Source organism: Haliotis cracherodii, unplaced genomic scaffold (genome assembly GCF_022045235.1).
Source record: "Haliotis cracherodii isolate W230 unplaced genomic scaffold, xgHalCrac1.p SCAF_15, whole genome shotgun sequence".
In the NCBI taxonomy this organism is placed as follows: Eukaryota; Metazoa; Mollusca; class Gastropoda; order Lepetellida; family Haliotidae; genus Haliotis; species Haliotis cracherodii.
The window spans coordinates 17017728-17045626 of NW_027266270.1; the positions used below are offsets into that span (position 1 = coordinate 17017728).

General features: G+C 38.5%; 1 protein-coding gene across 6 annotated transcripts in view; it reads left to right on the forward strand.

The window, feature by feature from the left end:
- Nucleotides 1–27680, forward strand: part of LOC139462328 (rho GTPase-activating protein 39-like) — a 209104-nt gene extending 181424 nt beyond the window's left edge. For 5 of the 6 annotated variants that reach the window (XM_071243970.1, XM_071243968.1, XM_071243967.1 and 2 more), the window contains 10 exons: nucleotides 271–1492; nucleotides 4065–4366; nucleotides 10910–11077; nucleotides 12461–12541; nucleotides 14319–14458; nucleotides 16601–16730; nucleotides 17503–17616; nucleotides 18518–18675; nucleotides 19234–19495; nucleotides 20418–27680. In XM_071243970.1, the coding sequence (XP_071100071.1) occupies nucleotides 271–1492; nucleotides 4065–4366; nucleotides 10910–11077; nucleotides 12461–12541; nucleotides 14319–14458; nucleotides 16601–16730; nucleotides 17503–17616; nucleotides 18518–18675; nucleotides 19234–19495; nucleotides 20418–20612 (2772 nt within the window). In that variant the 3' untranslated portion in view covers nucleotides 20613–27680. The remainder of the gene's footprint in view (nucleotides 1–270; nucleotides 1493–4064; nucleotides 4367–10909; nucleotides 11078–12460; nucleotides 12542–14318; nucleotides 14459–16600; nucleotides 16731–17502; nucleotides 17617–18517; nucleotides 18676–19233; nucleotides 19496–20417) is intronic. The other variant, XM_071243965.1, reaches the window with a different exon arrangement.
- Nucleotides 27681–27899: the final 219 nt, after the last annotated feature.

Genomic DNA, 27899 nt, shown 5'->3' on the forward strand with positions numbered 1-27899 from the left:
ACTTTAGAATTTCAATGCGGAATGGCTATGAAAGATGAGTGCTGCAATATTTCTTTGTTGGGCTTGTGAAACCTGTGTGATAAGAGGCTTTTGAAATTTGTCACTTTGACGTTTATGATAAACCTTTGTACAGCTGAAATACTTCCATTTTAGTACTGACATGCCAAGGGGATAGCGTTTTGGGGGCTAGGGAGGCTTGTCAACATGGAGGTATGTTTTGTGTCTGTTTTTGTTTGTTTTTATAATAACTATGGTGTGTTGTAATTTCAGCAACGCTTTCATCGACAGGACTCCACATCTTCGCAGAGCAGTTCCAGTCGCCAAGACAACTCGGACCAACAAGTTAATGGCGACCGGGCACGTCGCCGAGGAAGTCAGTCATCATCGGTGAGCCAGAGCAGTTACAGTGCTCCAGTTTCTGTTGTTCAGCCAAGTGTGGTGCGACGCGATTCCTTCGAAATGCCACCAAGGACAATCATTGACTCACCTCGACCTCAGAGGTCGAGGTCACTACACAAAACACCGAGTGACAGTAACGTGCCAAGCCGTGGTGGGAGCTGTCGTCGGCATGATATGGGTGTAGGGGTGCAGGATGATAACATTAATCTTCAGCAACATGCTCATCACCCACGGCAGAGAAGTTTTCCAGAACAGTCCATGGAAGGCTACCCAACATCGGTGAGTTACGTGCGAGCAGATAACTATGCTCAGGATGTGCTGAGCGGACATGAACGTCTCTATAGTCCCGATCTCCGTGGAAAAGACGAATATTTGGCGTTCAGTCAGGATATTGTGAACCAACAAGGAAACATCAGCCCCATTCCACAAAAACCCAAACTACGTTTTCCTCGAACCAACCCTGCCTATATTGGCATATCGAAAAGAGATGGTAACACAGCTTATAAGAAAATAAATGTCGAGGGTCAAGGCGGGTATGATTTACCATACCCACAAGATCCTAGCATGTATTCTAGTATGGGAATTCAGACCTCCCAGTCGTACACAGACTACCCAGAAAATTACATGTATCATCGACACGAACGATCGGACAGCGATACGTCCCATTCTTCTAACCGAGGTCATTATCTCTGGCACGACAGGACTGACAGTCAGACATCTCATTCGTCCCGAAATCGGGAACTGTCTGATAGCCAGTCTTCGCAGGGTTCCCTACGCAACATGTCAGATACCCAATCATCAGCTGGGTCGTTGCGGAATTTACAAGATAGTGCTGTTTCTGTGCAAGACAGTGTTTCGTCGAAAGGATCGGGTCGGAGCACGGATCCAGATATTATGCATGATCGGTCAAATAGTCAATTGTCTCAGAGGTCGATCACAGTGACCAACTCAGAGCCAGATCAAGAACCGGATTACGCCAACGTACCAAGTATTCACCCCACAATCCTTAAGGACTACCCGCCACCGAGCATCTACGATCAAAGTGTCTACAAATACAATGCACAGAACAGACCTCAGATACAGGACTATGAAGGTAGGATATATTTTTTATTTTTAAATGTTTTATGATTTGTTTGCTGATGAGATCCAGCCAACCAAGGCAATGCAAGTAAGAGTTACGGGCCTTAGACATTTCAGGATCTACTAATCGTGGGTATCAAATCCCCGATTCATGTCAGTTATGATCCATGGTCAGCATGATGTGTTATGTCCATTGTTTCAGCAGGTTAACTTTTGTAACAGCCCTGCATGCCCATTGTGCTGAGGTTGGAACTATTCAGTTCAGACTGAGAGGGGGGCAAGCTTCAGTTCACAGTTTTGTATTGTCGCATAAAGTGTATCATGGCCCACATGGTACAAGTTGGTTAGCACCCCTCTGCTGATGATATGGACATCAACACTCTCAGCTTAGAAAGTGCATGTCATCCTTAGGGGCGGTCGGGTAGCCTAGTGGTTAAAGTGTTCACTCGTCACGCCGAAGACCCGGGTTCGAATCCCGACATGGGTACAATGTGTGAAGCCCATTTCTGGTGTCCCCCGCCGTGATATTGCTGGACTATTGCTAAAAGCGGTGTAAAACCAAACTCACTCACTCACTCATGTCATCCTTAGGGGAGGCGCTAAAGTCTTCTTACAAATGGTTATCACCAAAGCGGTAAACATCTACAACCTGCATAACTTTTTTCCCACATTGAGGTGACATGCAATGAAATAGTGTCCGAATGATTCTCACTCACTTGCTCATACTGGCAGTGGCAGTTTATGTATTCCTCAATATCCCGGGGGACGGTCGGGTAGCCTAGTGGTTATAGCATTCGCTCGTCACGTCGAAGACCCAGGTTAGATTTACCAACATGGGTACAATGTGTGAAGCCCATTTCTGGTGTCCCCCGCAGTGATATTGCTGGACTATTGCTAAAAGCAGCGTAAAACCATACTCACTCACTCACTCACTCAATAGCCAGGTTGTATACTGTTCTGCATTTATAGAGTACATGTTTATAGTTTTGATTATCCATATACTGCCCAAAATGTTGTCTCAATAGAGGAAAATATTTCTACATTGGTTAAATGTCACTTACATCTTGACCACCTCCGTAGTCTAGTGGATAGAGCGTTTGCCCAGAGAGTGGGCCGTTAGTAGTTTGATCCCAGGCCACATCAAACCAAAAGATGTTAGAAGATGGAACTTGTTGGTACCCTGCCTTGTGCTCAGCATTTTGGGGATGAAACAAGGAATGGTCAGCTCTTCCCATGTTCACACATCATGTATTTAGGTTTATGGACAGATGTCCTTGTTGATGATTCACTAATTATCAGCTGCAGGTATTGTTTGGTCACACGCACAGAATATCTTTTATCTGTCTGAAAGGGCTGACAAAATGTTGATAGACCTCAACTGTGTTTCAGTTATATATACTACTCAAAAGAAGTTAAAGAACACCTGTCCTGTCATGACAGATTAACTACAGTCATAAGGAAACTTCTTTTGAGTAGTATATATAAAAACCAGTAACTAGATTTTGAGTGAAAACTGTTAATCCTTTCAGATTTACTTGTAATGGCTGTGTCTAACTGTTGACTTAAAAGAAAATGCTTGCTGTAGATCGAGTTGGTGATGTCCTCGATTTTACCAGAAATGTTGATATTTCTTCTCACGGATATCATTTCTCATGCTTCCTGTGAGATCATAGCATACGAACATGATGTGGATGTTACCAATCAAAGATTTATAATCAGATAAGGAAGTTTCACATATATATATGCATGAGGCTGCATTGACAAAATGCTATTAATAGAAACACGCGAATTTGGGGGCTATTTTAAGCAAGCAAATTCCCCAATGAGCTGTTCACTGTCTTCCTCTGGCACACAGTCACGTCGAGCTCATATGATTTGTCACATGGGTAAAACATGATGTGTTGATTATAACGTGTCATTTTCTACAAGCTTCTCATTCAAGAAGACAGTACTGAAGCATGGGTTAGTATAGACATCACTCTCAGATTGAACCAGGAGTCTTGTTCAGACTCTAATGTTTTGTCTTAGTGACTGAGTGAGCGAGTGAGTATGGTTTAGCGCCGCTTTTAGCAATATTCCAGCAATATCACGGCAGGGGACACCAGAAATGGGCTTCACACATTGTACCCATGTCGGGAATCGAACCTGGGTCTTCGGCGTGACGATCGAATGCTCTAACCACTAGGCTACCACATAGGGTGAATGTGTGAGTATGGCGGTTCACTGTTTTTAATAATAGTTCAGTAATATGACAGCTGGTCACACTAGAAAAGGGCCCCACTCAGGGTACCATGCTGGGAATCGAACCTGGACTTAGCTGACGAAGCTCCATATCTGTGCTCGTTGGTTTCACCAAAGTGATAAACATCTCGGACCAGCATCATTTTGGACTTCCTACCACATCAAGCTGACCCGCCGTGATATAACTGGAATACTGTTCAAAGCAGTATTAAACCCAACTCGCTCGCTCAAAGGGTGTATTTATTTTTTGAGCATGCTCCTCTCATGGCCTGACTGCATCTTCTGCCTGGGTTGCTCTGTTTGTTTGTTTGATATTACTTCACTTTTTCCCTACTTGTTTACAGGTATTCAGGACCAAGGGTTTGAGGAGTCGGACAGCAGTAGTGTGTTCTCGTGCAATTCTCCACGGGGGCTGATCCAGCCATCTCCTACACCACTCCAACAGGAGACCCATCATGCATCACTACGCAGGAAGAAGGGTCCTCCAGTGGAACGCGGGTCGGAACCAGTTCCGGTAAACCCTGCCCTTGAGAAGAGCCAGTCCTTGCAGACAGACATCTCACAGCGCCCTCTGTCAATGGTTGTGGCCTCACAGTCCGAGGCAAATATGTCGCTTAGTCCCAGCACAGGATCTCTGAACAGACAGGTGTGTATATCGAGATTTCATAATGACTTTAAAACTTGTAAGGAGTATGTAGGAAACAAACAAAGGTCTTTGGTTTTATTGTCATCAATAATTTTATTTGTGTCTTTAATAGATAGTGTCTTTCCTATGTATACTGCTGAAAAGAAGTTAAAGAACACCCAGGTTAATTTGCCATGGCATGACAGTTTAACTGTTAGGAAGTAATCGGGTGAAATATATGAACATGTGCTGGCATTGATTTACTTTCTTATGAAAGATGTAAAACACAATTTTGAAATTGAGAAAAATTAAAAATTACTATCTTAGAATTGTTATTTTGTTTAAGTTTGTGAAACAATATTGTCTACCCTATAATTAGTCTACCCTATAACATACTGTAGAACGCTTATAACATGCTCTTCCCTCAATGATTATGTCCCTTCCTCTGGATGCCAGAAGATAGAAATAGAATGTAACACAAGACTCAAGCCCCAACAAGTTTTCAGAAAGTTTGTGGAATCTTTTTCAGTTAGAAATTAAGTGGAGTCCTTGCCACTTTTGGCGATCGATTTCAATCAAAAGGACTTCCAAAATCTGTCCTGTTTAACACCGGTTAACACCGGAACCATGGCAAGGATTTGGCTTTTCTTCCTTATTGTTGAGGGGTGGTTGGGTGGCCTAGTGGTTAAAGCGTTCGCTCGTCACTCCGAAGACCCGGGTTTGATTCCCGACATGGGTACAATGTGTGAAGCCCATTTCTGGTGTTTCCCGCCGTGATATTGCTTGAATATTGCTAAAAGTAGCGTTAAACCATACTCACTCACTCACTCACTCACTCACTCACTCACTCACTCACTCACTCCTTTATGTTGAACACTGTTCAGGGCAGTGTTGTTGAAGAAAGTGTAAAGGATGTTATGATCACAATGCATGTACTTGTTGGGGGAATAAAGAAACCTTCTTTTTTTATTTGAAAACATGACAAGTTTGTGGGTTACCTCTCTTCTGTTGTCGTATTTGATTTGTTTTCAAGACAAAAAAAAGTAGTAACTGTAGAGAAGAAGAAAATACTTTTTTTAAATATTATACTTTTATGCCACATTTGTGAAATTATTGTCTGTGACTCTTTAAATCAAATAATTAGAAACGGCATAGAATTTTGGAAGTTTAAGTACACAGACGCGAGTGACCCAGACTCAAGTCTTTATATCAGTAGGGTAGTGGAAACGATAACCCGCCTGGCAGTTCATACCAGGAGTATGTATATAGAGGCAGTCATCATATAGCTGTGGTACTGCAGTAGAAGGGTCCACTCACTCACTTATCCCTGGGACATGCTCCTGTAGAGCAGACAGGTCATAGGTTCAGGTTGAGGACACTTGGTGTCATGTATGATAGAGTCTTGACATGTTGTTCCAGAAATAAAGGTATCTTATTTGAAAATATATCTCTTCAAAATAAAAACATCCAAATAGAGCCCAGAACAATGCTTGATTTGAGCCTGGAGCTGTGGAAATCTAGACTTGGAATATCCTTCTAGACTTGCCATATCATTCTAGACTTGGAATATCCTTCTAGACTTGAGGTGAACTCCTTTCTTATTTATTCTCTGAGGTATGGGAGACGGACTTTGAAGTATGCCCTAGCATGGCTCTCATTTCCTCTCAAGAATCTAGAAAGGTTTCCAATCGTGAAAATAATCATGAAAAGTCACAAATGGGGAAAGTATCAGTGTGTCTCAATTTAGCACCCTCCCTCCCCGTTATCAACAGCTATGATGTTGTTGTCATAAAGAAAGATAGTTTTGGAAAAAAGAAAGGTTTCATTTGGGTGAAAATGCCAAGGAAAGGTCAGAATTTGATAAGTTTGTGATAGTGTGAAGTATATTCATTATGAGGCGCTGTTATTCATCAACCCATGGCAACCAGGATAAAAGCAATTTAATATTTAAATAATTTTCTTTCGTAACAGTTACACATATAACTACTTGTTTTACTACATTACTAACTAAAGATCTATTTTATTTATAACTGAAAATGTTATACTTTTCACAAAGGTAAAATGAATTTATACAATTTCATTTAAATTTTTTAGTATTGTTATTACAGGTGCATGGATGAAGTTAAATTAAAATGCCGTTGAATTTCAAATAATGTTTTCAAAAACTAAAACTTCTGCCACATTATCTTTATAAAAGAAGACAGATACAATGTTTCAGATTGTTTCATATTCTAGGACATTGGACTGATTGTCATCCAAAATGCCCTAAAATGTTTTTCAAATTTTGTTAAAATGTAGAAATTTTTTTGAAAAGTTAAAAAATTTATATAAACATTCACATGTCATGAAGGAATAAATATGCCAATTAAAATCACTGAGACGTTTCAAAAACTACAAAAATGTTTCCTCAGTCAGCAGTGAATCTTCATATCTAAAATTGTTTGAAATCCACAAACATTGTTTAATAAGCAGATTAATATAACACATACAGATGCCGGTAATAACCAGCCTTATAGCCATCTGCCCTGTGGTCAGGGATGAAAGGGTTAACTATGTAGGCAATTCTTCATGTATTTCCTGGTGTCAGTCTCACCTGTCAGTCACTGGACAGGGGTCAGCTGATGGTGTTCGTGTAGCTAGTGGCAAATCTGGGCAATGGAGGAGAATGAGTTTTCTGTATGATGACAACGGAAATGTGGAGTGTGAGGTACAGTTTGAATTTAATTTAAGTCATTTTGGGGGATATTTGCGAGCTCTTGATAAGCTTTTGGTTACTTGGGTATTTTACCCAGTGGTTTGATTTTTATCGGGTATCCACAATGTTTGGAGGTATTCAAATATTTTTTACCCACCTGTTTCTTTACATTTGTTTTTTTTTAACTTAAAACCTGTTTCATAAGAATCCCCTTAAATCAATTTAAACTATGTGAATAGTAGTATACCCGTCTGCGTCTGCTTGCAGCTCCCTCCCTGGGAAGCCATTTTTGTTTGCAAAACTTTGCATAGTGAGAAAGGCAGTATTTTTTTAATCACCAATCAGCGACTGTTTAAGATACAACATGCCAATGACTGGGTACAAAGTGCTTTTCAATTGGCATGTATCAGTATCTTTGTCGCACAAGCTTTTCCGAATGTAACCATCGGTAAGTGAATTTTGCAATCGGCTGATACAAAATCATGTTATCTAACCAATGTAATATATCGTTTTATCTAAATGTTGAAATATACCCATTAATTTTATTTCAATAGTGTATTTATAGTTTCTACTGCGTGTTTGATACGCTAGGATTTTATTTGTCTGCGTATTTCAATTTATTTAATGCATATTTTACACAAATACGCAGCTCTCGTATCTATAGGTCTGTATTTGTCAGTGTTGAAGTTACACAGGTAAATCATAGCTCTAATGTTAAAAGGTAAAGATTTAGAGGGTCCCTTAGTCCTGCACCATGACCATGGAATATTTTTATTTTATGGAAAAAATAATAATCTAGAAATACATACAAAAGCAAGTCTAGCCAGCCCTAGCTAGCTATTTTCCAGCATAAGGGACTTTTTTTTTTTTAGGGTCAAGAAGGATATTGTGTAATATAAAATTTCAGAGACTAAATGTTAGCCTGGGGGTCCCTCAGTGCAAGTTATACAGGAGCACACAACAAGGACCCCACGACCCTACTTAATTTCCAACGCCGTTTGTAATCTGTGCTTAATCTTAGTTTACCCTTAATATAGTCTGTGGTTATTATTTCAAAGTAAATTTTCTTATGCATGTAGGGTCTATTTCTGTAGGAATACAAATTCACTGTGTCGACGTTTGGACATCAAGATTTTGAAGCACATTTTAATATTTCTTTTAAGTCATTTCAAGGTAATATCTGCTTATTTTTAAGTCAGGGGGTAATATTTCAACTTGATTTTCCCATGTACATAGGGTTTTCTTCGAGGATAGTACTGTATGTTGACATTTGAAAAAAGGCTTTTGACATACATTTTGGAATTAGTTTCGTTCATTTCAAGATGTGTTTTATGAGACTAGAAAATTCAATAGACATAAATAGTCTTTGGTTATTATTCAGACTTTGTTATGTAGATAGTGTCAACAATAATTTTTTTAAAGGCATTTTTAGTAATATTTTATTTTTTTAAAGGCATCTTATTCAGATATAGGCAACATTTTTTTGTTTGCAAAAAGAGTTTGAAAAAATAAGTACCACATTTTCTTGAGTATAGTACACACTTTTTTCAGAAAATACTGCTGTGTAGAGGGGTGAGCACATAATACAGCACTTTTATTCCATAAATATACAAATTCTAAAGTGCACATCACAACAAAGTTCAGAGTAGCATTTGGGATGACAAATATAGCTTTAAACTAGCATCTGACCAAATCATGATAAACTATGCTGAGTAAGGGCCATGATGATGAGATCACCAGCCCTCACTATGATTTAGCAGGATGAAAATCCTGACTAGTCACTTAACATGAATCATGGCAAAGTTTGGTGTTGCTCTTGATGGCGAAAATATTAATTATAGACAATTGTGATACAGTTTGACTGTATGATAATGACTATGCTCTTTAGGGGATGGATTGACGGTTTCACCAGCCCTGATAATGAATATGTATTACTAATAGCTGTAAATAGTACTAATTTCTGTACAGAGTGACAAATCACCAGTATAATCGCCTGACATTAAATATGATTTCCTCAGTATCTTTTATGTTTGTTGTTTGAGTGTATTTGAACTTTGGACTATATTTATGGCTGAAACTATTTTTACATACTGACACATGTCTACATCACTGACCTGTCCCTACAAATAGTGCTGTGTTGTACTTCAGGGGAAGGGACTAGTCATTGTACAGATGTGGACAGAGATCTTCAGGGGAAGGGACCAGTAATTGTACATATGTGGACAGAGATCTTCAGGGGTGGGGACTAGTCATTGTACAGATGTGGACAGAGATCTTCAGGGGACGGGACTAGTCATTGTGTGGATGTGGACAGAGATCTTCAGGGGAAGGGGACCTGTAAGTCATTGTGTGGATGTGGACAGAGATCTTCAGGGGAGGGGACCAGTCATTGTACAGATGTGGACAGAGATCTTCAGGGGAAGGGACTAGTCATTGTGTGGATGTGGACAGAGATCTTCAGGGGGGGGGGGGGGGGGGGACTAGTCATTGTACAGATGTGGACAGAGATCTTCAGGGGACGGGACTAGTCATTGTACAGATGTAGACAGAAATCTTCAGGGGAGAGCCACTATGGGGAGGATCACGCAAATAATGCAAATGTTTGCAGAGTTGAACAGGGATAGAATCTAATTGTTTTAATCCACTAGTCCTTATGTTGATAACATTTAGCAAAACCCTAATGTCCTGATGATATGTTAACTATTGGAAATTTTCGTAAGGACTACAGGACTAGTGCCAATTCAGACTTCACAAAGAGATAGAGTTCAGTGGAATGTAGAACAGTGTCGATAACATTTCAAATTTATGGGCAACAGGATAACCTATTTTCATTGGCTTTTCACTTATTGAAAGCCTGCGAATAATCAATTATTTGTAAAAGAAATGTATTAATCATACATAACGTACATCAATAATGACCTACTCCTCATTCGAAGTGAAATGGCACACCTGTTGCCTGTGACAACATAATAACATTTCCTGCTTGTAATCTTTTTGTCCTGTAGATCGCAAGTTTGTTCCTGCCCTTGCATAGTAAATATATATTCACCACAATATTACATGTTGAACGAAAAATATTTTTTCTTGCCTTTAATCTGTCAGTTAAAAAGGGTTTTGTGTGAAAAATAGATTCCTTGTTGTGAGTTTGGAAAATAGACATTTTCTTACTTAAAGGATTACTTGAAATGCTTTGCTGCAGAATGCCAGATTTGCTCAGATTTTGTCGGCAATAAAAGTGTATGTTTAAACACAGACAGCAGCTGTCCTTGACTATCATTTTGTCCGAGAAATAAAGTGATCTTATTTAACGATATATGTCTACAAAATCCAAATGCTAATGCCTGGAACAATTTCTAGAGTTGAGGCAGTCTAGACTTGCCAGATCATCCTAGACTTGAGTTGGATTTAATTTTAACTTATTTTCTTGGAGACAGATTACACTTTCCCAAGCAAGTTGCAGATGTAACCATCGGTTTTAACAGTATTCTTCATTTTGATGTGAAACTTTTTTTTTTCTTTATAGTTTTGAGCAGTTTTGTAATAGCTAGGGGCGGTCGGGTAGCCTAGTGGTTAAAGCGATCGCTTGTTAAGCCGAAGACCCGGGCTTGATTCCTGACATGGGTACAATGTGTGAAGTCCATTTCTAGTGTCCTCCACCGTTATATTGCTGGAATATTGCTAAAAGCGGTGTTAAAGCGTACTCACTCACACTTGTAATAGCTGTTCTTACTAGGAAAAGGTTTAAGATTTCAGTTTTCAGTCCAATCATCACCTTTCTACCATTGCATAGTTATCCTGTGTTGTGGTGTGCAGCTGCTAATCCCTCCCTGCTTACCTCCCCTGCTAACCAACTAATCTGTCCCTCGTAGAACCGCCCAGGCACGGTGCCACCGTCAGGCTCTGGCAGTAGTCTGTCTCATTCCCAGAAACTTCCATCGGAGAGTGACATCGAGAACTACGCCCCACACCTCAACCGACACAAGAAGGGACTGTTTGGGAAGAAAGTGCCTCTCACCAACATGCTCGTCTGGTCAAAGGTAATCAGTTGGAACTCCTACATGTCACATTATCATGTTTCCGGCAGCGTTATTCTGACAAATTGGGGGATCTGGGTAGAACTGGTCCAGCAACCTATGCCTTTCATAAGCGGCACCTGCATGGATCAGATATCAAACTCAGTGTCTTGGTTGGTTGCATGTCTTCATACCCTGTTGGTTTGGGACATGCTCATAATATCAATCACTGGTTTGTCTGGTCAAGCTCAATTATTAACAGGTAGGCATCATATAGCTGGAATATTGCTAATGGTGACATTAAAAAACAAACAAACAACATTAATGTTCCTGGAGTCATTTATTGCCCTCGCAGATGTAGCCCTCTCGGATTCCACCTTCCTGGACCAACTTATTCATCAGGCCAAGTTGTGTATTGTATATTTCTATATAATGCCATGTTATGGTAATGCCTACCATTGTGAAAACTTCATTGGCATTATGGGGGCAGGCGTGGCCCAGTCATCTAATGTGACGCAATTCGCTGTGCAGAGTTGCATCCCTTTGGCACGTCAGAAACCTATGATTGTGGGTTCGAATCCCGGTTCGTCCTGATTAGGTTTGTCAGCACCATACCCGTGCTCGTGGGTTTCACCGAAGTGATAATCTGAGACCTGCATCACTTCGGGCTTTCCTCCCACATTGAGCTGACATGCGGCGATATAACTGGAATACTGTTAAAACCCAAAGAGTTAAACCCAACTCACTCACTCACTCATTGGCACTATACCTGGATTGGAGTGTGTCTGTCACAGGCAAAATCTGATGCAAAATGTGTTTATAGTTGTGGCTTGTAATGTTATTGACTTAGCTGCAGACATGTCTGCCTCTTCAGTCATAATAGAAATGAAATGGATACAAAATGTCTCCTAATGACTACTTTATAATGTAATTTATTTCTCCTGAGAGTTTCTTGGGCTTCTGTCCTGCCTCACACTGAAGCACATGTACACATGTGGTGTCTCCTTAGACTAGTGACTTTGTTCAAAATGTGCCTCTGTTGATCCAGCAGTGAATGAATACCCGGTAGGATGAGATGTAATATGGCTGTTAACCTTCTAGCGCTTCACAGGCAGCTTGGGTTATATACTCCCCAAGGAGCTGAGAATGAAAATCCAGTGCACGCTGATCCATTGATGGGGGTAATAATAGTGTAGCGTTATGAGCATCCACTAAGTGAATGGAATTTGGCACATTATGAATGCCCATCATCATCATCATCATCATCATCATCATCATCGTCATTATCATTATTATCATCATCATTATCATCATCACCATCGTCATTATCATTATCATCATCATTATCATTATTATTATTATTATTATTATTATTATTATATGTGTGTGTGTGTGTGTGTGTTTCAGGATCTGATACAAAAGCCCATGTTGAGGACCAATGATAAGAACATGAAGAAGGAAGCATGTGATGTCTTCAAATATATCCTTGTGAGTTGAACCCTGGTCATGCACCTCAGTGCAACTGCCTGTTGCTTCACATCAGGCACATGAGTATTGTCTTTTTTTTGTTTTTGTTTAAGCATATTTTTATTCTCATTTTAAAGATTGGGGACACGTTACCACAACTTAGAACACCCTCTCCCATTGATTGACATGTATGCTTATTTACAATTAATACATTAAATGACAGAAAGGAAAGAAAAGAAATAGAGAAACGTATGTACATTCACAGTGCTCACTCAAACCTTTCTGTTGTCTCTATGTATGTATGTACATTCGTAAAAATGTTTCGTTCATGAATATTGTTAGGGGGTATACCCTTGTACTGCATCCCCTGACACTTGTTATTGTTAGTGTAAATATCCCTTACCATTGCTGTAATTATAGGCCATACACCAGTGTAGTGTAAAAAATACTTCTACCATTTTTTGTAATTACATGGTTTACAGTTTGAAAAAAATAAAATAGTGTGGTATGATTGATTGTCAAAATGAAGCGAGAAGGGAACAACTTGTCTAATTTTGTTTGATCACGTGAGCTTATTATCAAAAATATTGTCGATTGGTTACTTCCCTTACATATGTTTCTCCTTTGAAAGTATTTCTTGGTACTTTAATTAGTTTCCCGAAAAGAAATTTGAACATTTTTTATTTTATTTTTGTACTCAATTTGAATTAAAGATTGTTTTGTTTTGATCTGTAAACAAATATTCCAAATGAAAATCCCTTAATGTCTTGTTTCATTCAGTTTTTGAAGATGTATGGGAATTAATTCCTCAAAACAGACCTTCTCAGGCCATAATCCTACAGTTAGCCTTTGTTGTCGGAGCACACAATGGTCATAAGTTGTTAGTCTCTCCCAGTCTCTTACATACTGGTGGTCTATGCTTCCAACACTGTTAAACCCATGAAGATCCGGGGTAGAATAGGTCTTCAGCAACCCATGCTTGTCGTAAAAGGCGACTATGCTTGTCGTAAAAGGAGACTAACGGGATCGGGTGGTCAGGCTCGCTGACTTGGTTGATGCATGTCATCGATCCCAATTGCATGGATCGGTGCTCATGATATCGATCCCTGGATTGTCTGGTCCTCGATTATTTACATACCGCCCTCATATAGCTGGAATATTGCTGAGTGCGGCGTTAAATAACAAACCAACCAACCAAATCCAGCGCTGTTAGGATTACCATATGAACTCAACTACAGAGCTGCAAACCAGGAATTGAAAACCAGAATTTGTCTTATCAAAATTGAGTTTTATCAGCTATGTTGCAGAGGGTTTGCTTTGGTTTGAGCTTACCAAATTTTACCTTGACCTACAAAACTAAGGGTCCAGATGACCCCCAATAATTAATTTCAAGGGTCCTTACCTGATATACGAGGGTCCTGTCATGTAATGAAATGGTGTAGGGTACTGTTTTGTAAAATTTGATGATTACTTTCATTATGGGACCTGTTTATTGCTTGTCAAGAATTTGATACAATGAATATTATTGTGCTTCCCTAGACACAATATTTTTTTCTTCTGCGGCCATTCTAAACATTTGTGCGTACTGGATTTATTTCTGCGTTGTGTAAAACACAGCTTATTTCACACTGATCTTATTTCCTGAATCCAGGAAAACCTGCTCTAACCAAAGTGTAGGTGAATCTGTGATGGCTTGATATTTTGGAAAGTCAATTCACATGGAAATATTAATGACGAAAGTGACGTTGGATGGAGGCATTATGATCTGTTTGAGTCCTTAACAAGTTTACATATCCAGATGTACATGGGAGATCGCAAGACAAAACAGGCCCCGATGAGCGTGGCCCTGGACATTATAACGAAAGGGTGGAGTATCCCCCAGCTGAGAGACGAGATCTACATCCAGCTGTGTCGCCAGACTACAGAGAACAAAAAAGAGTGAGTAAAAATTACACGATAACATGCCATGGGATTATTCCACTTCTGAGGGAGTGAGTGAGTGAGTTGTGTTTAATGCCGTTTTTAACAGTATTCCAGTTATATCACGGCGTGTCGGCTTAATGTGGGAGGAAAGCCCGTATTGATGGAGGTTTCAGACATTTACCTCTTCGGTGAAACCCACGAGCATGGGTATGGTGCTGACAAACCTAGAAACATAATCGGGGCGAACTGGGACACGGACCCACGATCATAAGTTTCTGGCGCCCGGAAGGGACACAACACTGCACAGCAAATTGCGGCGCTATAGACGACTGGGCCACCCATGTCCCCTATTACACTTCTGAGTAAATAATGTGTTAACATCCCCTCTATTGAGCATTAAAAGCAGGGGTCCGGAAAATTTAAAATCCCAATCGGACATTTACATTTATGCCACGCCCCCTTCAAACAGCGTGTTTTAGTACGACTTTTTACACACAAATTACAAGTTGTTACGTATTCATAATATGATGAATTATGAATTGTTTCAATTTAAATTGTTAATTCACCGGACAATTAATAACAAATAATATCATTTTAGATATATATGGAAAACATACGTTTGTTTCTGTTATAATAACGATCTGTCAACGTTGTGAACGGTCTAATTAATATTCATGAGTCTGCTTAAGTGTACACGTTGTAACATTTGGATCGAGACTATTATCCCATATTTGGTTATCACGTGACCTCACGGGAAAAGGTGTTTTTTTTATACTAAAGATTATTTAAAAACAAGACAGATAATATTATCATAAATCCTAAACTATTGTTGATAGCAGTAGTTACGGTTTCCGGACCCCTGATTAAAAGTCAATATAACCTTCGAGGAGGACACTATCCTATACTGATACCACTAGGTTATGTCTATAAGACCGTGGTTTGACAATATGATTCAGACGAGGGAAACAACTTCACGGTTCTGCATCCTCTCTTATAAACCTCCAGTGACGTCATCCTATTGTTCTCCAGTGGGTTAAATCTCATAAACAGGGATTTTATTAATACACCTTCCATTAAGATTGTAACATATGATTCTCGCTAGAAATTTATTTTGCATTTGGAAACAATGTAATTAAATATAAAATCAAATGACAAATGTTTTCTTTACATTCCCATGAATCGAACATGCGACCTTCCTACCATTTGGCTAAAGACCCTCGATAAATCACAATGCTTTTAAGAATGTCTTTTTCAATAACATATACTTTTCATATACCCATCAATGAAATGAGGTATTTTGCATGTGCGATAGAGCCAGAGTCCTATCCCTGCTGATGTAATAACCAGAGCCGAATTACACCCCGTACTGGGCAGATATGGCCATGCTTTTTGAATACCAGGGTAGGCGATTGATATCAGCCTGGGTGGTAAGAAATTAGACTTACCTCCCTTGGTGCATCGTCTGCTCAACTAGCTTTCCTGTGTCAATGTGTTCCTAGCAAGGTGAACATGTCTTTACTGACATACACAGAATTTAGAGATGTTTGTTAATCGATACATTTTACAATTTAATGTTATGCTATATGATAACAAGGTTATTATACGTCAGTTTTCATATCATACCCCATATCAACCGGAGACCCCCATACCATCCCGAGGGCCAAAGCTAAATAACCTCTGATAAAACTAAATTGTTTTTTTGTCGAAACAACATAGATGCATTTGGAACGAACCTGACCTTAAACAACAGAGCAGCCAGGGCTATTTCATAATTCTGTTGAAACATCATAAATCACTTGAGAGCCAGAAAGTAATACCTTATTTGATGTAATAAGCGCCTGTGGCGATATTTGCTAATTATATTGCGTAGTGAACAATCTCAATAAGCAACCCCTTCCGATTGATCAATGTAAGACTGTGTGTTATATGCATCCTTAATTATTGGCAATTAAATCCTGGAAAAATATATCTGTCGTATATAAACATTTCAGGCTGTCAGCATAAACCTCAAAATTTACGATCTTTCAACTCTGTATTTTTCCACCAAAATATTATTTTAAAAAGAGGCCCCTATTTCTAATTTTGAGAGCGCCCTTATTACGTCGAATACGGTATATTGTTGTACGAGGCCTGTGTTGATGTATACTTGTGTTTCAGGGAGAGTCTGCAGCGTGGCTGGGAGCTGATGGCGGTGTGTCTCAATTTCTTCCCTCCAACACACAAGTTCTACTCTTACCTGGAGGGCTATATTTCCAAACATATGGACCAGATATTTGATATGCCAAATGTAAGCAGCTGTAGCATATATATTTTGGTTTCTATTCCAGGAATACTGATTGTTCACCAGCCTTGATATGAAATATATGTGATTTTGATTTTGTGATTCGGTTTTGTTATCTGAGGGAGGTAATTTGTGACATAACATGAGCGTGATCTCCGATTAAAATATTCCTGGCATTGAGGTTAGGGTGAACTCAAATCATCAATTGTTATCTTAAAACTACATAATTATGTAATATGACCAAAATGTTTATTCTTTACTTTTTAAGATATTCTATGGATACCTACATTATCATGATATGATTAAAGCAGGAACTGTTGTAGTGGATAGGTTAGAGCTCTTGGACCTTAATGCCTATTTGTTGAAAGCTGAATCTGAGAGATTGACTCTGAACAGAGAGCTCACTCTGAGAATGGAGGGTCAATGGTTCTGTCACCCCTGTTCTTGTTATTACCCGACCCCACACTTAAGGTCCTTAAGGTCAGACAGCAAGGAATGGCTGGCTTGGAGTCAGTGTACTGTGCCAGAGTTTGCCCAACTTCTACTTGGTAGGGCACAAACACTTTGCAATAATCTTAACGTGATGTAAACCCCATGTCATGTGACCTCACTTTGAGTGAGAAATGCAACACAAAATGTGCATCTAATTACTCTTGTCAAAGTAAATGATGAAAAACAGTTCTGACATTGCCAAGGAGTCTCTTACTATTGGGAAGGATAAATTTGAGTAAAAGACTGTGGTTCCATGGTGTTTGTATGTATGTCTTGTTGATTCCAGGTGCCAATCAGTCACTTTGCTAATCATTGCTACCAAAGACTAGAGCGAGCTCTGGCAACTGGCGCCAAGAAGGGGGTCCGAAAACCAACACTAGATGAGGTGGAACAAGCTAAGGTAAGATTTACTTGCATGTAAAATGTATGTAGGCAAAACATTAAGCACTAATTAGACCCTTTGGGAAGATTGAGAGTATTTTGAGGTATTCATCCAAATTGCCATGGTTTCAATGAATAATTGTGTCCAGTTATTTTGGGGTAGTCCATATTTAAGCAAAATGTTTAACAAGAGGATTGTCTCCCTTAGCTGATGAGGATCTGCTGATTATAGGATTGGATCCCAGATTCCAAGGCTGATCCATTAAATGTTTAGATAGAATTTTCTGCCTTTTTATTGCCAATATTAACCATGGTAATCTTTATTAATGTAAACGTTTCATCGGCTGTGAATTCTTAATTTAGTGTATGTATTTATAAATTTGTATGGATACAGGATTGACATTCAAAATTTATCGATATCGAGATAAATACGAGAACATCCCTACTGTTACCGTTAGGCTTCACAGACCAAATGTAATTTCACCTGACTCTGGCTTCTGACTCATGGATGAGGTCGTACCTTCACTGAAACTATGAAACTAGCGGTACCTTTTCCTGACCCGTGAAGATCCAGCTTAGAATAGATCTTCGGCAACCCACGCTTGTTGTAAGAGGCGACTAACAGGATTGGGTGGTCAGTCCAGTGTTAGAAATTAGCGCTAGTCAAGTAGTACTTACCAAACTGTAAGTAAAGGTATCCTAAGGACTAGTAGAAATTGGCCCATTTTAAGGGTTTTGCTATATGTTATCATTATAAGGACTAGTGGACAAAAACCCTGGAGTAGATGACTTGGTTGATGAATGTCATCGTATCCCAGTTGTGTCGACTTGGTTATTTACAGGCCGCCATCATATAGGTGGAATATTTCAGCGTTAAACAACAAACTAATGAATCTTTATCCAACACTGTCCATTTCCAGAAATCCATCTTCCACCCATCTATGTTCGGAAGCCCCCTTGATGATGTACTGCTGATGCAAAAGGATCGTTATTCTGAAAGGACGTTGCCATGGATACAGACTATCCTTTCCGAAGAAGTTCTACGACTCAATGGTGCTCAGACTGAGGGCATTTTCAGGTAGCTGTCTTCTCAAATGTTGACATTTGTTTGTGCATGGCAAAGTTGTTTACAAAATTTTACAAGATACTGCCATCCGTGTATATGCACTGCCCCCAGAAATATAAATATTTCATGTTGTTATTGGTTTAAATACTAATCAAAGGAAGTTAAGGACCACCTAATATCTTTCATATTAGCAGTGAGTGAGTATGTTATCAGACGCTTTTAGCAATATTCCAGCAACATCAACTGCCTGCTGAAACAACCCGTGAAGATCCGGGGTAAAATAAGTCTTCAGCAACCCATGTAAAAGACGACTATGCATTGTCGTAAGAGGCTTGATCGGGTGGTCAGGCTCACCGACTTGGTTGATGCATGTACTCGTATCCAAATTGTGCTGATCGATACTTATGTTGTCAATCACTGGCTTGTCTGGTCCAGACTCTATTATTTACAGACCGCAGTCATATAGCAGGAATATTGCTGAGTGTGGCGTTAAACAACAAACAAATCAAACCTGCTGAAACTCTTAAAATAGGCTCTTTCTATACCATTCACTGACTTTTCCCATCTCAGAGTGCCCGGTGATATTGATGAGGTGAATGCGTTGAAGATTCGCTGTGACCAGTGGATTCCCCCATCGGACTGCCCGGACCCCCATGTGCCGGCCTCCCTGCTCAAGCTGTGGTACCGAGAGCTGTACGAACCTCTCATACCCTCCCATTTCTACGAGGACTGTGTCGTCAATTACTCCAACCCTGAGGCGGCCATCTCCGTGGTGAACCAGCTTCCCCACATCAACCGCCTTGTTCTCTGTTATCTCATTAGGTTTCTCCAGGTCAGTGAGAGAATAGTCCACCTCCTAGAATTTTGAGTAAATGCTTTCAAAAGGCATGTAGTGATAGTTTGTTTTGGTGACATTAGTCTGTCTGTGATGGTCTCAAACCAATTTTTTATTTGATTCATCACCATCAGTTTAGAGTTACCTCCCTTCTTCCACAGTAAAAATCTGTTCATTGTGGTTAGATGCAAATTAAGGTATGGAACTGATGTTGAGAATGGTCGACCTCATGGAATTTTGAATAAATGCCTTGAAAAAGGATGTAGTGGTAGTTTGAAAGTAACTGTGTGACATAAAACTGTCTGTGATGATGTCCAACCGATTTTTGATTTGATTGATCACCACCAGCTTAGAGTTACCTCCCTTCCTGCTCAGTTAAACTCTATTGTTTGTGGTAAGAGGCAAAGTTACCTAAATGATGTATGATAATGTGGCAAATAAATTCAGAGGTTAGCTTGCAAATGGCAGGACTTTGGTGTGTTGTATAATGGGATTAATTGGCCTTTTAAAAACCACACTCAACCCGGTTACAATATAACTGTTAGCACCACACTGGGGCTCTCCATGTGATGACCATGCAAGGCTAGAACTCCTTTGCAATGATCTCTCACGATTTCTCCCTGCCTAATCTTTGATATTAATACTGGTGATAATAACTGTATGCCCTGCCAAATTACTAACAAAGGGAGGTAGCTCAGTTACAGAAATATTGACCAGTTTCTTATGAATTGTGAACCAAAGAAATTGTCTACAAATTTTATTAACTTAAATTTACTAAAGGGAGAATACTCTTTTATCAGCAGCACTAACCAATTAAACAAAGATGTTTTTGTTGTTGTTTTTTGTGTTTCTCAACATAATAAAATGGTTGCTTATATTTGATGCAATATTTTCAAAACGATTTGCACTTTTTTTTTAGGTTTTTGCAGCTCCAGAGAATGCCAGTGTCACAAAAATGGACGTAAATAACTTGGCAATGGTGATGGCGCCTAACTGTCTCCGCTGTGAGAGTGATGACCCTCGGATCATTTTCGAAAACACACGCAAGGAAATGGGATTCCTTCGGACACTAATCCAACATTTAGATACCAGCTTCATGGAAGGCATCGTTTGATTGAGGAGCAGAAATTAGTGTCTTTTTTTTCCTCACATGTTGTTTTCTTGAGTATTATGAAAGCTGTTGACGAATACAGCAGAAATAATCCTTCACTGTTATGAGAGTTCAGCCTTCCACGTCTTTCCAGACTCCTTTGCTGAAGAGCTCTACATTGACGTTTTCTTTATCGCCAGTGCTGAAGAGACGAATCTTCCATGCTGTTATGAAGTGTTATCCCAGTTACAACCGTGTTACGTAGTCACTGTATTTGTACATAGGGCAGAACCAACACAATGTTATAAAGGAATCGGGCAGAACTGGATCAGCAACTCATATTGCATTCAGACAGCTTCGGCTGTCTCACTAACTCTACCATTTGGCACATATCTACATAAACTGTCTGTTAAATAGGTATTTAATTCAGGTCTTCATTTCGTAAAACAAGCATATATGACTTAAAAAATGAAAGATTTGGTTCTCAGGCAATGGCTTTCGAAAAAAAAGTGCGGTTGGGAGGTGACTTTGGTTTTTTTGGGGTGTGGGGTGTTTCAAATTAGTATGTAACCAAATAAACAGTTGTGTAACCAAATACATGTAAACACTTGGTTACAATCAACCTGGTGAATGGCCTCCCCACATATATGTATTCCTTGACGAGTAAAATGCTGGAATGCAGTATTTGACTACCGTTGCACTTGGAATATTTAAGGATATTTTTGGGGTTTTTTTTAAAAATGGAAATAAAAACAAAACATTCGGCGAACTTTATGGTAATGCCTGAGAGCCAAGACCATTATTTTTTTAGCATATAATTGAAATTCATATGAATGCCCCCATAAAAATTGGATAATTTTTTTTTATATTTTAAAACTATTAATTGTATGTGTGTGTGGAAATTAACTGGAAACCAACTGGTTTCACTTGTATTCATTTTTGAAACACGGGAAGATGAACCAAATCTGCCCGGGGATGATCCTTCGACCATAATACCAGCTGCATAACCCAGTTGTATCACTCGTAATGACGTTGAATTATTGATGTGATCATGTTACTGTTATCATCATGAGCTTCCCTTGAAGTGAGATGCATCACCTATACTCAAACACATAAGAAACGCAACATTTTCTTTTCGTGATAATTTTTCAATTTGCAATAGTGGTCTAATTATATTCTTCTCAAAAGAAGTTTAGGACCATTGATTCACTCATATTTCTATGGTTAATCTGTCATGGATTGACTGATTATATAAGGTACATGTAATAGGAAAGAATTGGCTGGTCCTTAACTGCCGTGACACATGAACTATAGTAATTTGTGTGGGCCCTAACTTCTTTTGAGTAGTATATATTAGATTAAAAGTGAACTTGAGAGAGGATTTTGCTGCGTATGCTTTGTAGTTGTCAGTAACACAGAACCTCAAGCCAGGTCCAGTCAATGCATCATGGAGCTGTTGGGTCCGCTATGGTTAAACTGTTGACTCAGCAAGACCCACCTACATACTGTAGGACACTGTGGGAAGCATGTTTATAGTGGCCCCTGCTGGGAAATGACTGGCATATTGTGTAAAACCCTACTCCTTCCCCTACTCACTCCTGTATTTGGGACTGATTTTTTTTGGGGGGGGACATTTTTTTGCACTTGAGTGTAGTGGTGTTCCATTAGGATGTCTGAAGTGAGTGTTGCGTTTCTAAATGTTTCAGTATTCTTTTAGAGCCAAGTTTTCCTGCCACAAGCAAAACAGCATACTGATAACAGCTACAACACTGGTAATCTTCAAGAAGTAAATGTTTTTGCTGTCATTTTTTATCAAAGTTTAGTTACTTTGAATTTTTTTGATTGAGACTTTATTGCATTATCGTCAGAGAAAGAAATTTGTCGTTTTGTAAAGAAAATTTGAAATTACTTAAACATACACTTAGACTGTCATGAATCTTGATTTTTGTGAAATAAATTTTATTTATTTTGATTTCTTGATATAATTTTTTAAATACATATGATATTGTAGAAATGGTCAGCAAAAGGACTTTGTTATCAGTCTATGTTTCGTCAGTGACAGTTTGTCTTTAGAGATGGTGTTATTTGAAATTAACATTTTGTTTCGGCCCACCCCAAATGTTTTTGGTTTCTCCAGGTCTGGTTTAAGCAAACCCAAAGTGGATACAGAGATTTAGCTGTCCTAAGATGATATAAGTATGCAAATTCAGAAATTGAGATGTACAGGAACAAGTTGTAATTCCATGGAAGTGTGTTCAGAGTTACCTGCCAAAACAGCAAATTAAAATACAAAGTGCTCTTTTTAACCTGGGAGGTTACCATGGATACCAGATTTATAGCATAGTCCTCCTTAGATGTTAATTAATCCCCTAATGAGTTGTCTCCCCTAACACACCAGTTGGCAAGATAAATATTGCTGATCACGTGGCACAGGACAAACCATCCTTACAACAGATGATGGTAGACCCAGCGTAAGACATCGTAACCCGTATACGTACCGCTTCTCTCCCTTTCTCCGCTAGGAACCAGCTGGAAATCGGGGGATGTAGACTCCGTATCTTTATCAAGATGTCACATGATATGCACGACAATGAGTTCGACAGTAGCCATTACCATGTCCTGTGTCATATGATCACCAAATGGAGCGTAAAATCCAGTATTGCAAGTATTATTATCCCCGTTAAATCATTGTCTTCTGACACGAATTTTGTTCAATTTTGAAATGGGCCAATTATTTTGAACAAGGTACTGGCACGATGTACCAACATATTGTAGTTGAGTGTCTAGTGTGTGCTATACATCCTAATGTGTTATTTATTTATAAAACTGTCAATATTCAAGAAATCTATTATGGATCAAAGAGCACCGTCTGAACAAAGGATGTTTTTACAGTTACAATCAGGTCAAGGCATGGATGTGATATGCACATTTTACTTGTCAGAGTATTTAAACATTTTTAAATATTTTATCATTTACTGAAATTCTATGTTATGAAATAATCAAAGTTACATTTAACTTTTATAAAATATATCTTAACATTTTTGATCACTTTTAGATACATTGTGTATGTAAATTAGTGAGATTAATTTGGTGTCGCAGAGCGCAGTATTTAATTCTGCTCAAGTCTACTCATCCATAACAATGGCAACCAAAACAAATAACATCATTTTATATCTAAAGATCAGAATTGTTTTGAGAAGTCCTGGATCATGTCCTTGTGATATGTGGAAAATGAAAATGGAAATGTTTTTTTCTTCAGTTAGAATAAACAAATTATAATTGATGCGGTGTATTTATGTGATATGACGATTGTGTGTGTAAGTAATTGCCTTTAATACCATTTATACAAAGTCCAATGTTTTCATGGATAGCAATGGATATTGATCTCCAGACAGCTGTTTCTGTTGTTTTGGATGAGTAGTCACCTGTCCAGTTTCATGTTAATTATCATAAATTATGTATAAAAAAATAATTGTTTCCTTTAATATTTTGTAGATATTAATGAGTGTAAATTTAGATTGCGTTCTCCACTTATCTGTACAAAAATTTATCTGTGAAAATATTACATTTCATTCTCGCTGATGACGTATTCAGTGACAATATAACCAGAATGCACTGCACAATATGGACATGTCGCCTGTACGATAAAGCTTGATTTCCGAAATGAGTGACATCTGCATAATGCAATGTATGTCATTTTCATTGAAAGAAACAAGACCGAAGTATCAAGTGACCGTAAGCACCATATTAACTTGGTATATATCCAGATGCTGTTGATCAAAGTTGATGATACAACTTTGTACAATTTTTTGTAATATTATCTTTGTATGATAAACCCTCTTTGATAATGTACATAATGTATGTATATTTACATACCATGAAATGTACATTTGTAGTTTAGATAAGTTGATGTGATCAATCTCCATGATCTTGTCGTTAACTTCATGGAGAGAATGTACGTACTCTGTGTTTGTGTAGTAGATGGCGTGACTATTGTATTTATTATGTATGTATGGTTGATCGAAGGACTTGTATCAGTACAAGGAAGTTAATGGACTCAGTGTTTATGTACAGTCTGTGTCATTTTAACCTTGTAATTCAGGAGGGAATATGATTTTGTTTACTTGCACTAATAATATCATAATATGGCAATATAATCCATGAAACAAGAACTGTAACTTCAAGTGTAACGACTTGCTTGGCATGTTTTAGTCCACTAACATAATGTTTGTGTTTCGTACTGTTAAATGTTACTTAAACCTATTTGTGATTGTTTGCGTCATTAGAAACCATTTTTATCCTTCATCCAAGTTGACTGCATCTATTGAATGTAAAGGTACTAATCATTTGAATTTATCAAAATAAATTGAAATATTAACAGAAATAAGTAACGGTTTGTAGTTGTAGCAGATTAATCAAATCAAAACAGAATTAGAGATTTGAATTGATACAATCATTTAGAAGCACTGGATCAAAATGTAGTTATTTATTGACTGTAGAATACTGTAGCTTTATAACACACACACACACACACACACACACACACACACACACACACACACACACACACACACACACACAAAATGAACACTGGCTTAGCTTGACACTTGTATGATACTACTTGGCAGACAACTGAGGTTGTCCCTATTTTTTTCTGTTTTTCCCAGCTTTCAAGCTCTCTTAAGCTATATTAATTTTAAAAAATTGTTTCCAAGGCAAAACGACTTGACCTATGTCATAAATTAATCTGAAGGGTGAACTTTTAGATGTCTGAAAACTGTGACACAAATACTGAAATACACTTTTTTAAGTTTCTTTCCGCTCACCCGCTCTCTTGCTGGTTGAGGTTGGAGATTAGGAACACATTAAAAAATATGGATGGCTTTATTTTGATTATTGAGGTTTAGATACTGGTTTTGGCCCAAATTTTTTTGTTTTTTCTGACAAGACTACTCCAATGTTGCAAACATTAAATAAATGAATTTTTTTGCTGTTAATTTGAAATGATTCTTCTTAACACCATGTTATTTGTATTTGTTCAAGCTCTGATTTCAGAAGTGGTTTAGAAATTAGCCTCAGATAAACCCTGGCCAAAAACAGATTAGTATTTTTGTCTCTCGGGCAATATTGACCAAGAATATTTGTAAAATATGTCTCGTTTTTGTTAGGCCTAACATTTTCCAAAGAATTACCTCCCTTTTACAGACAGCTTTATGCTGTAGTCAGCAGTATTACCGCTACATGACGGCAACATGTAAGACATGGTGTTTCCACTCGTCAACCGGTGGTCAATAACGTGAGCATGGATCCACGTGGGTATTACTGCACACAATCAGATCCATCTGAAAGCTGATCTTGTCCACCTCGTTCCAACACTTCATAGTCAGACATCATTGTGACCCTTCAGTCCATCTTGCACATTGACAGCTGCGTGTGGGTGACAAGCTTAGGGAGGTAACAGCCAATATCCGGTTTCTTTATGGAATTGTTCAGCCTCCAAACACTGGAAAATCAAAATAATTGGCTTTTTCGGACCGTGACACATGAATAATTTGGGTGTGGATCTTTGAAATTTGTTTCAAAAAGTGTACAACCATCATATTGTAGTTTTCATTTTTTGGTCCAAAATCAAATAAAACTTTTTCATGTAGCAGTTCCTGAAACTTCATTAATCTATTTTTATCGTTTGGCATATTTTCATGGTCACTAACATGTTTTGATTAACACACATATCATTGCAAACATTTTGGGGGGAGGGGGTGCATGTGCACTAATTATTTCATATACTGTATAGCCGCAAGTTGATTAAGTATGAGTATTCTGCATGTGAGCTTCAGATTTTAAGGTTTTTTTTACATGAAGTGCAAATTTCAATAATATCTTTTGTAAACTGGATTTAATTACCGTTGTATTAATGGTATCTTAGCTGCATTGCTTTTGCCAACCTTTATGGAATATTAGATGTTAAGAAAGTATATATATAGTCCAAATGAAAAGTATTAGATATTTATTTGGCATGTTGTCATGAAGCTTTAAAGCAAACAATTCAGGGATTTATTTCTTAGGAAGTGGGCTGATGTTTATTCTTCAAACATACAGGGACATCGGTGGCCCAGTCATCTAAGGAGCTACAATTCGCTGTGCAGAGTTGTGTCCCTTGTGCAAGTCAAATGCCGGATGCCCCGATTATGTTTCTAGGTTTGTCAGCCTCATACCCTTGCTTGTGGGTTTCACCAAAGTGGTAAATGTCAAAGACCTGCATCACTTCGGGCTTTCCTCCCACATTAAGCTGACATACCGTAAACGGAATACTGTTGAAAGCCGCGTTAATACAAACTTCAAGACATTGAACCAAATTTTATGTTACTTATAAGGCCACACACAGTATATCTTTAGGTAAATCTTAGATGGGATTGTTGCAGTTTTTGATGATTATGTTTACCAGCATTAACCTATCCTGCATGTCCATAACCTTAGCGAGAAGGCTACTATGCTTGTCGTTAGAGGCGACTAACGGGATCGGGTGGTCAGACTCGCTGACTTGGTTGATGCATGTCATCGTATCCCAATTGCGTGGATCGATGCTCATGACATTAATCACAGTATTGTCTGGTCCAGACTCGATTATTTACAAACCGCGGTCATATAGCTGGAATATTGCTGAGTGAGGCGTAAAACAACAAACCAACCAACTTAACCTTTGTACCTATACTGGATTCATTGATTGGACATTTGGATAAAGAATTAAATCATTAAATGTCACTTGGGAGATATTCAAATTTTTTTTACTTTGAAAGGTATTCCCACAAACAAAATATACTACTAAACTTTACATAGGAATAATCTGATATGTCAGTCTATTTAAATATACACTTGACATATTATGAAAATCTGTTGCTGAATCATGGAAAGTTCAAAATATCCCTATCAAAAGTAGCCTGGTGTGAATTAACACGAGGAAATATTTAAGACTGACATTGATTGGTTAAGGATTTCCTTTCTGGGATGGGTTTACTTCACCCACAGTGATGTGTCACCAGCCTCTGTTGTAGTCCTTGTACCAGAGTTGTTTTTATTTTTATATTGCATATACATCTGTGGTCTCGTTTGTGTAACATCATTTGTCAATTTTTCGCAGCTGATCAGTTAATCACTTCTTTTTCTCAGTCTCCCAATCATGCAAGCCAGTTATGTTTTTGAAAGGAATGATGAAAGAATGACTCCTTTGGTACATGCAGTATAAGTCGGGCCATGTCAAGACATCGACCCAGTGGTCGAAGAGTTGCGGCCCTTAGTCATTCCAGGATCTGC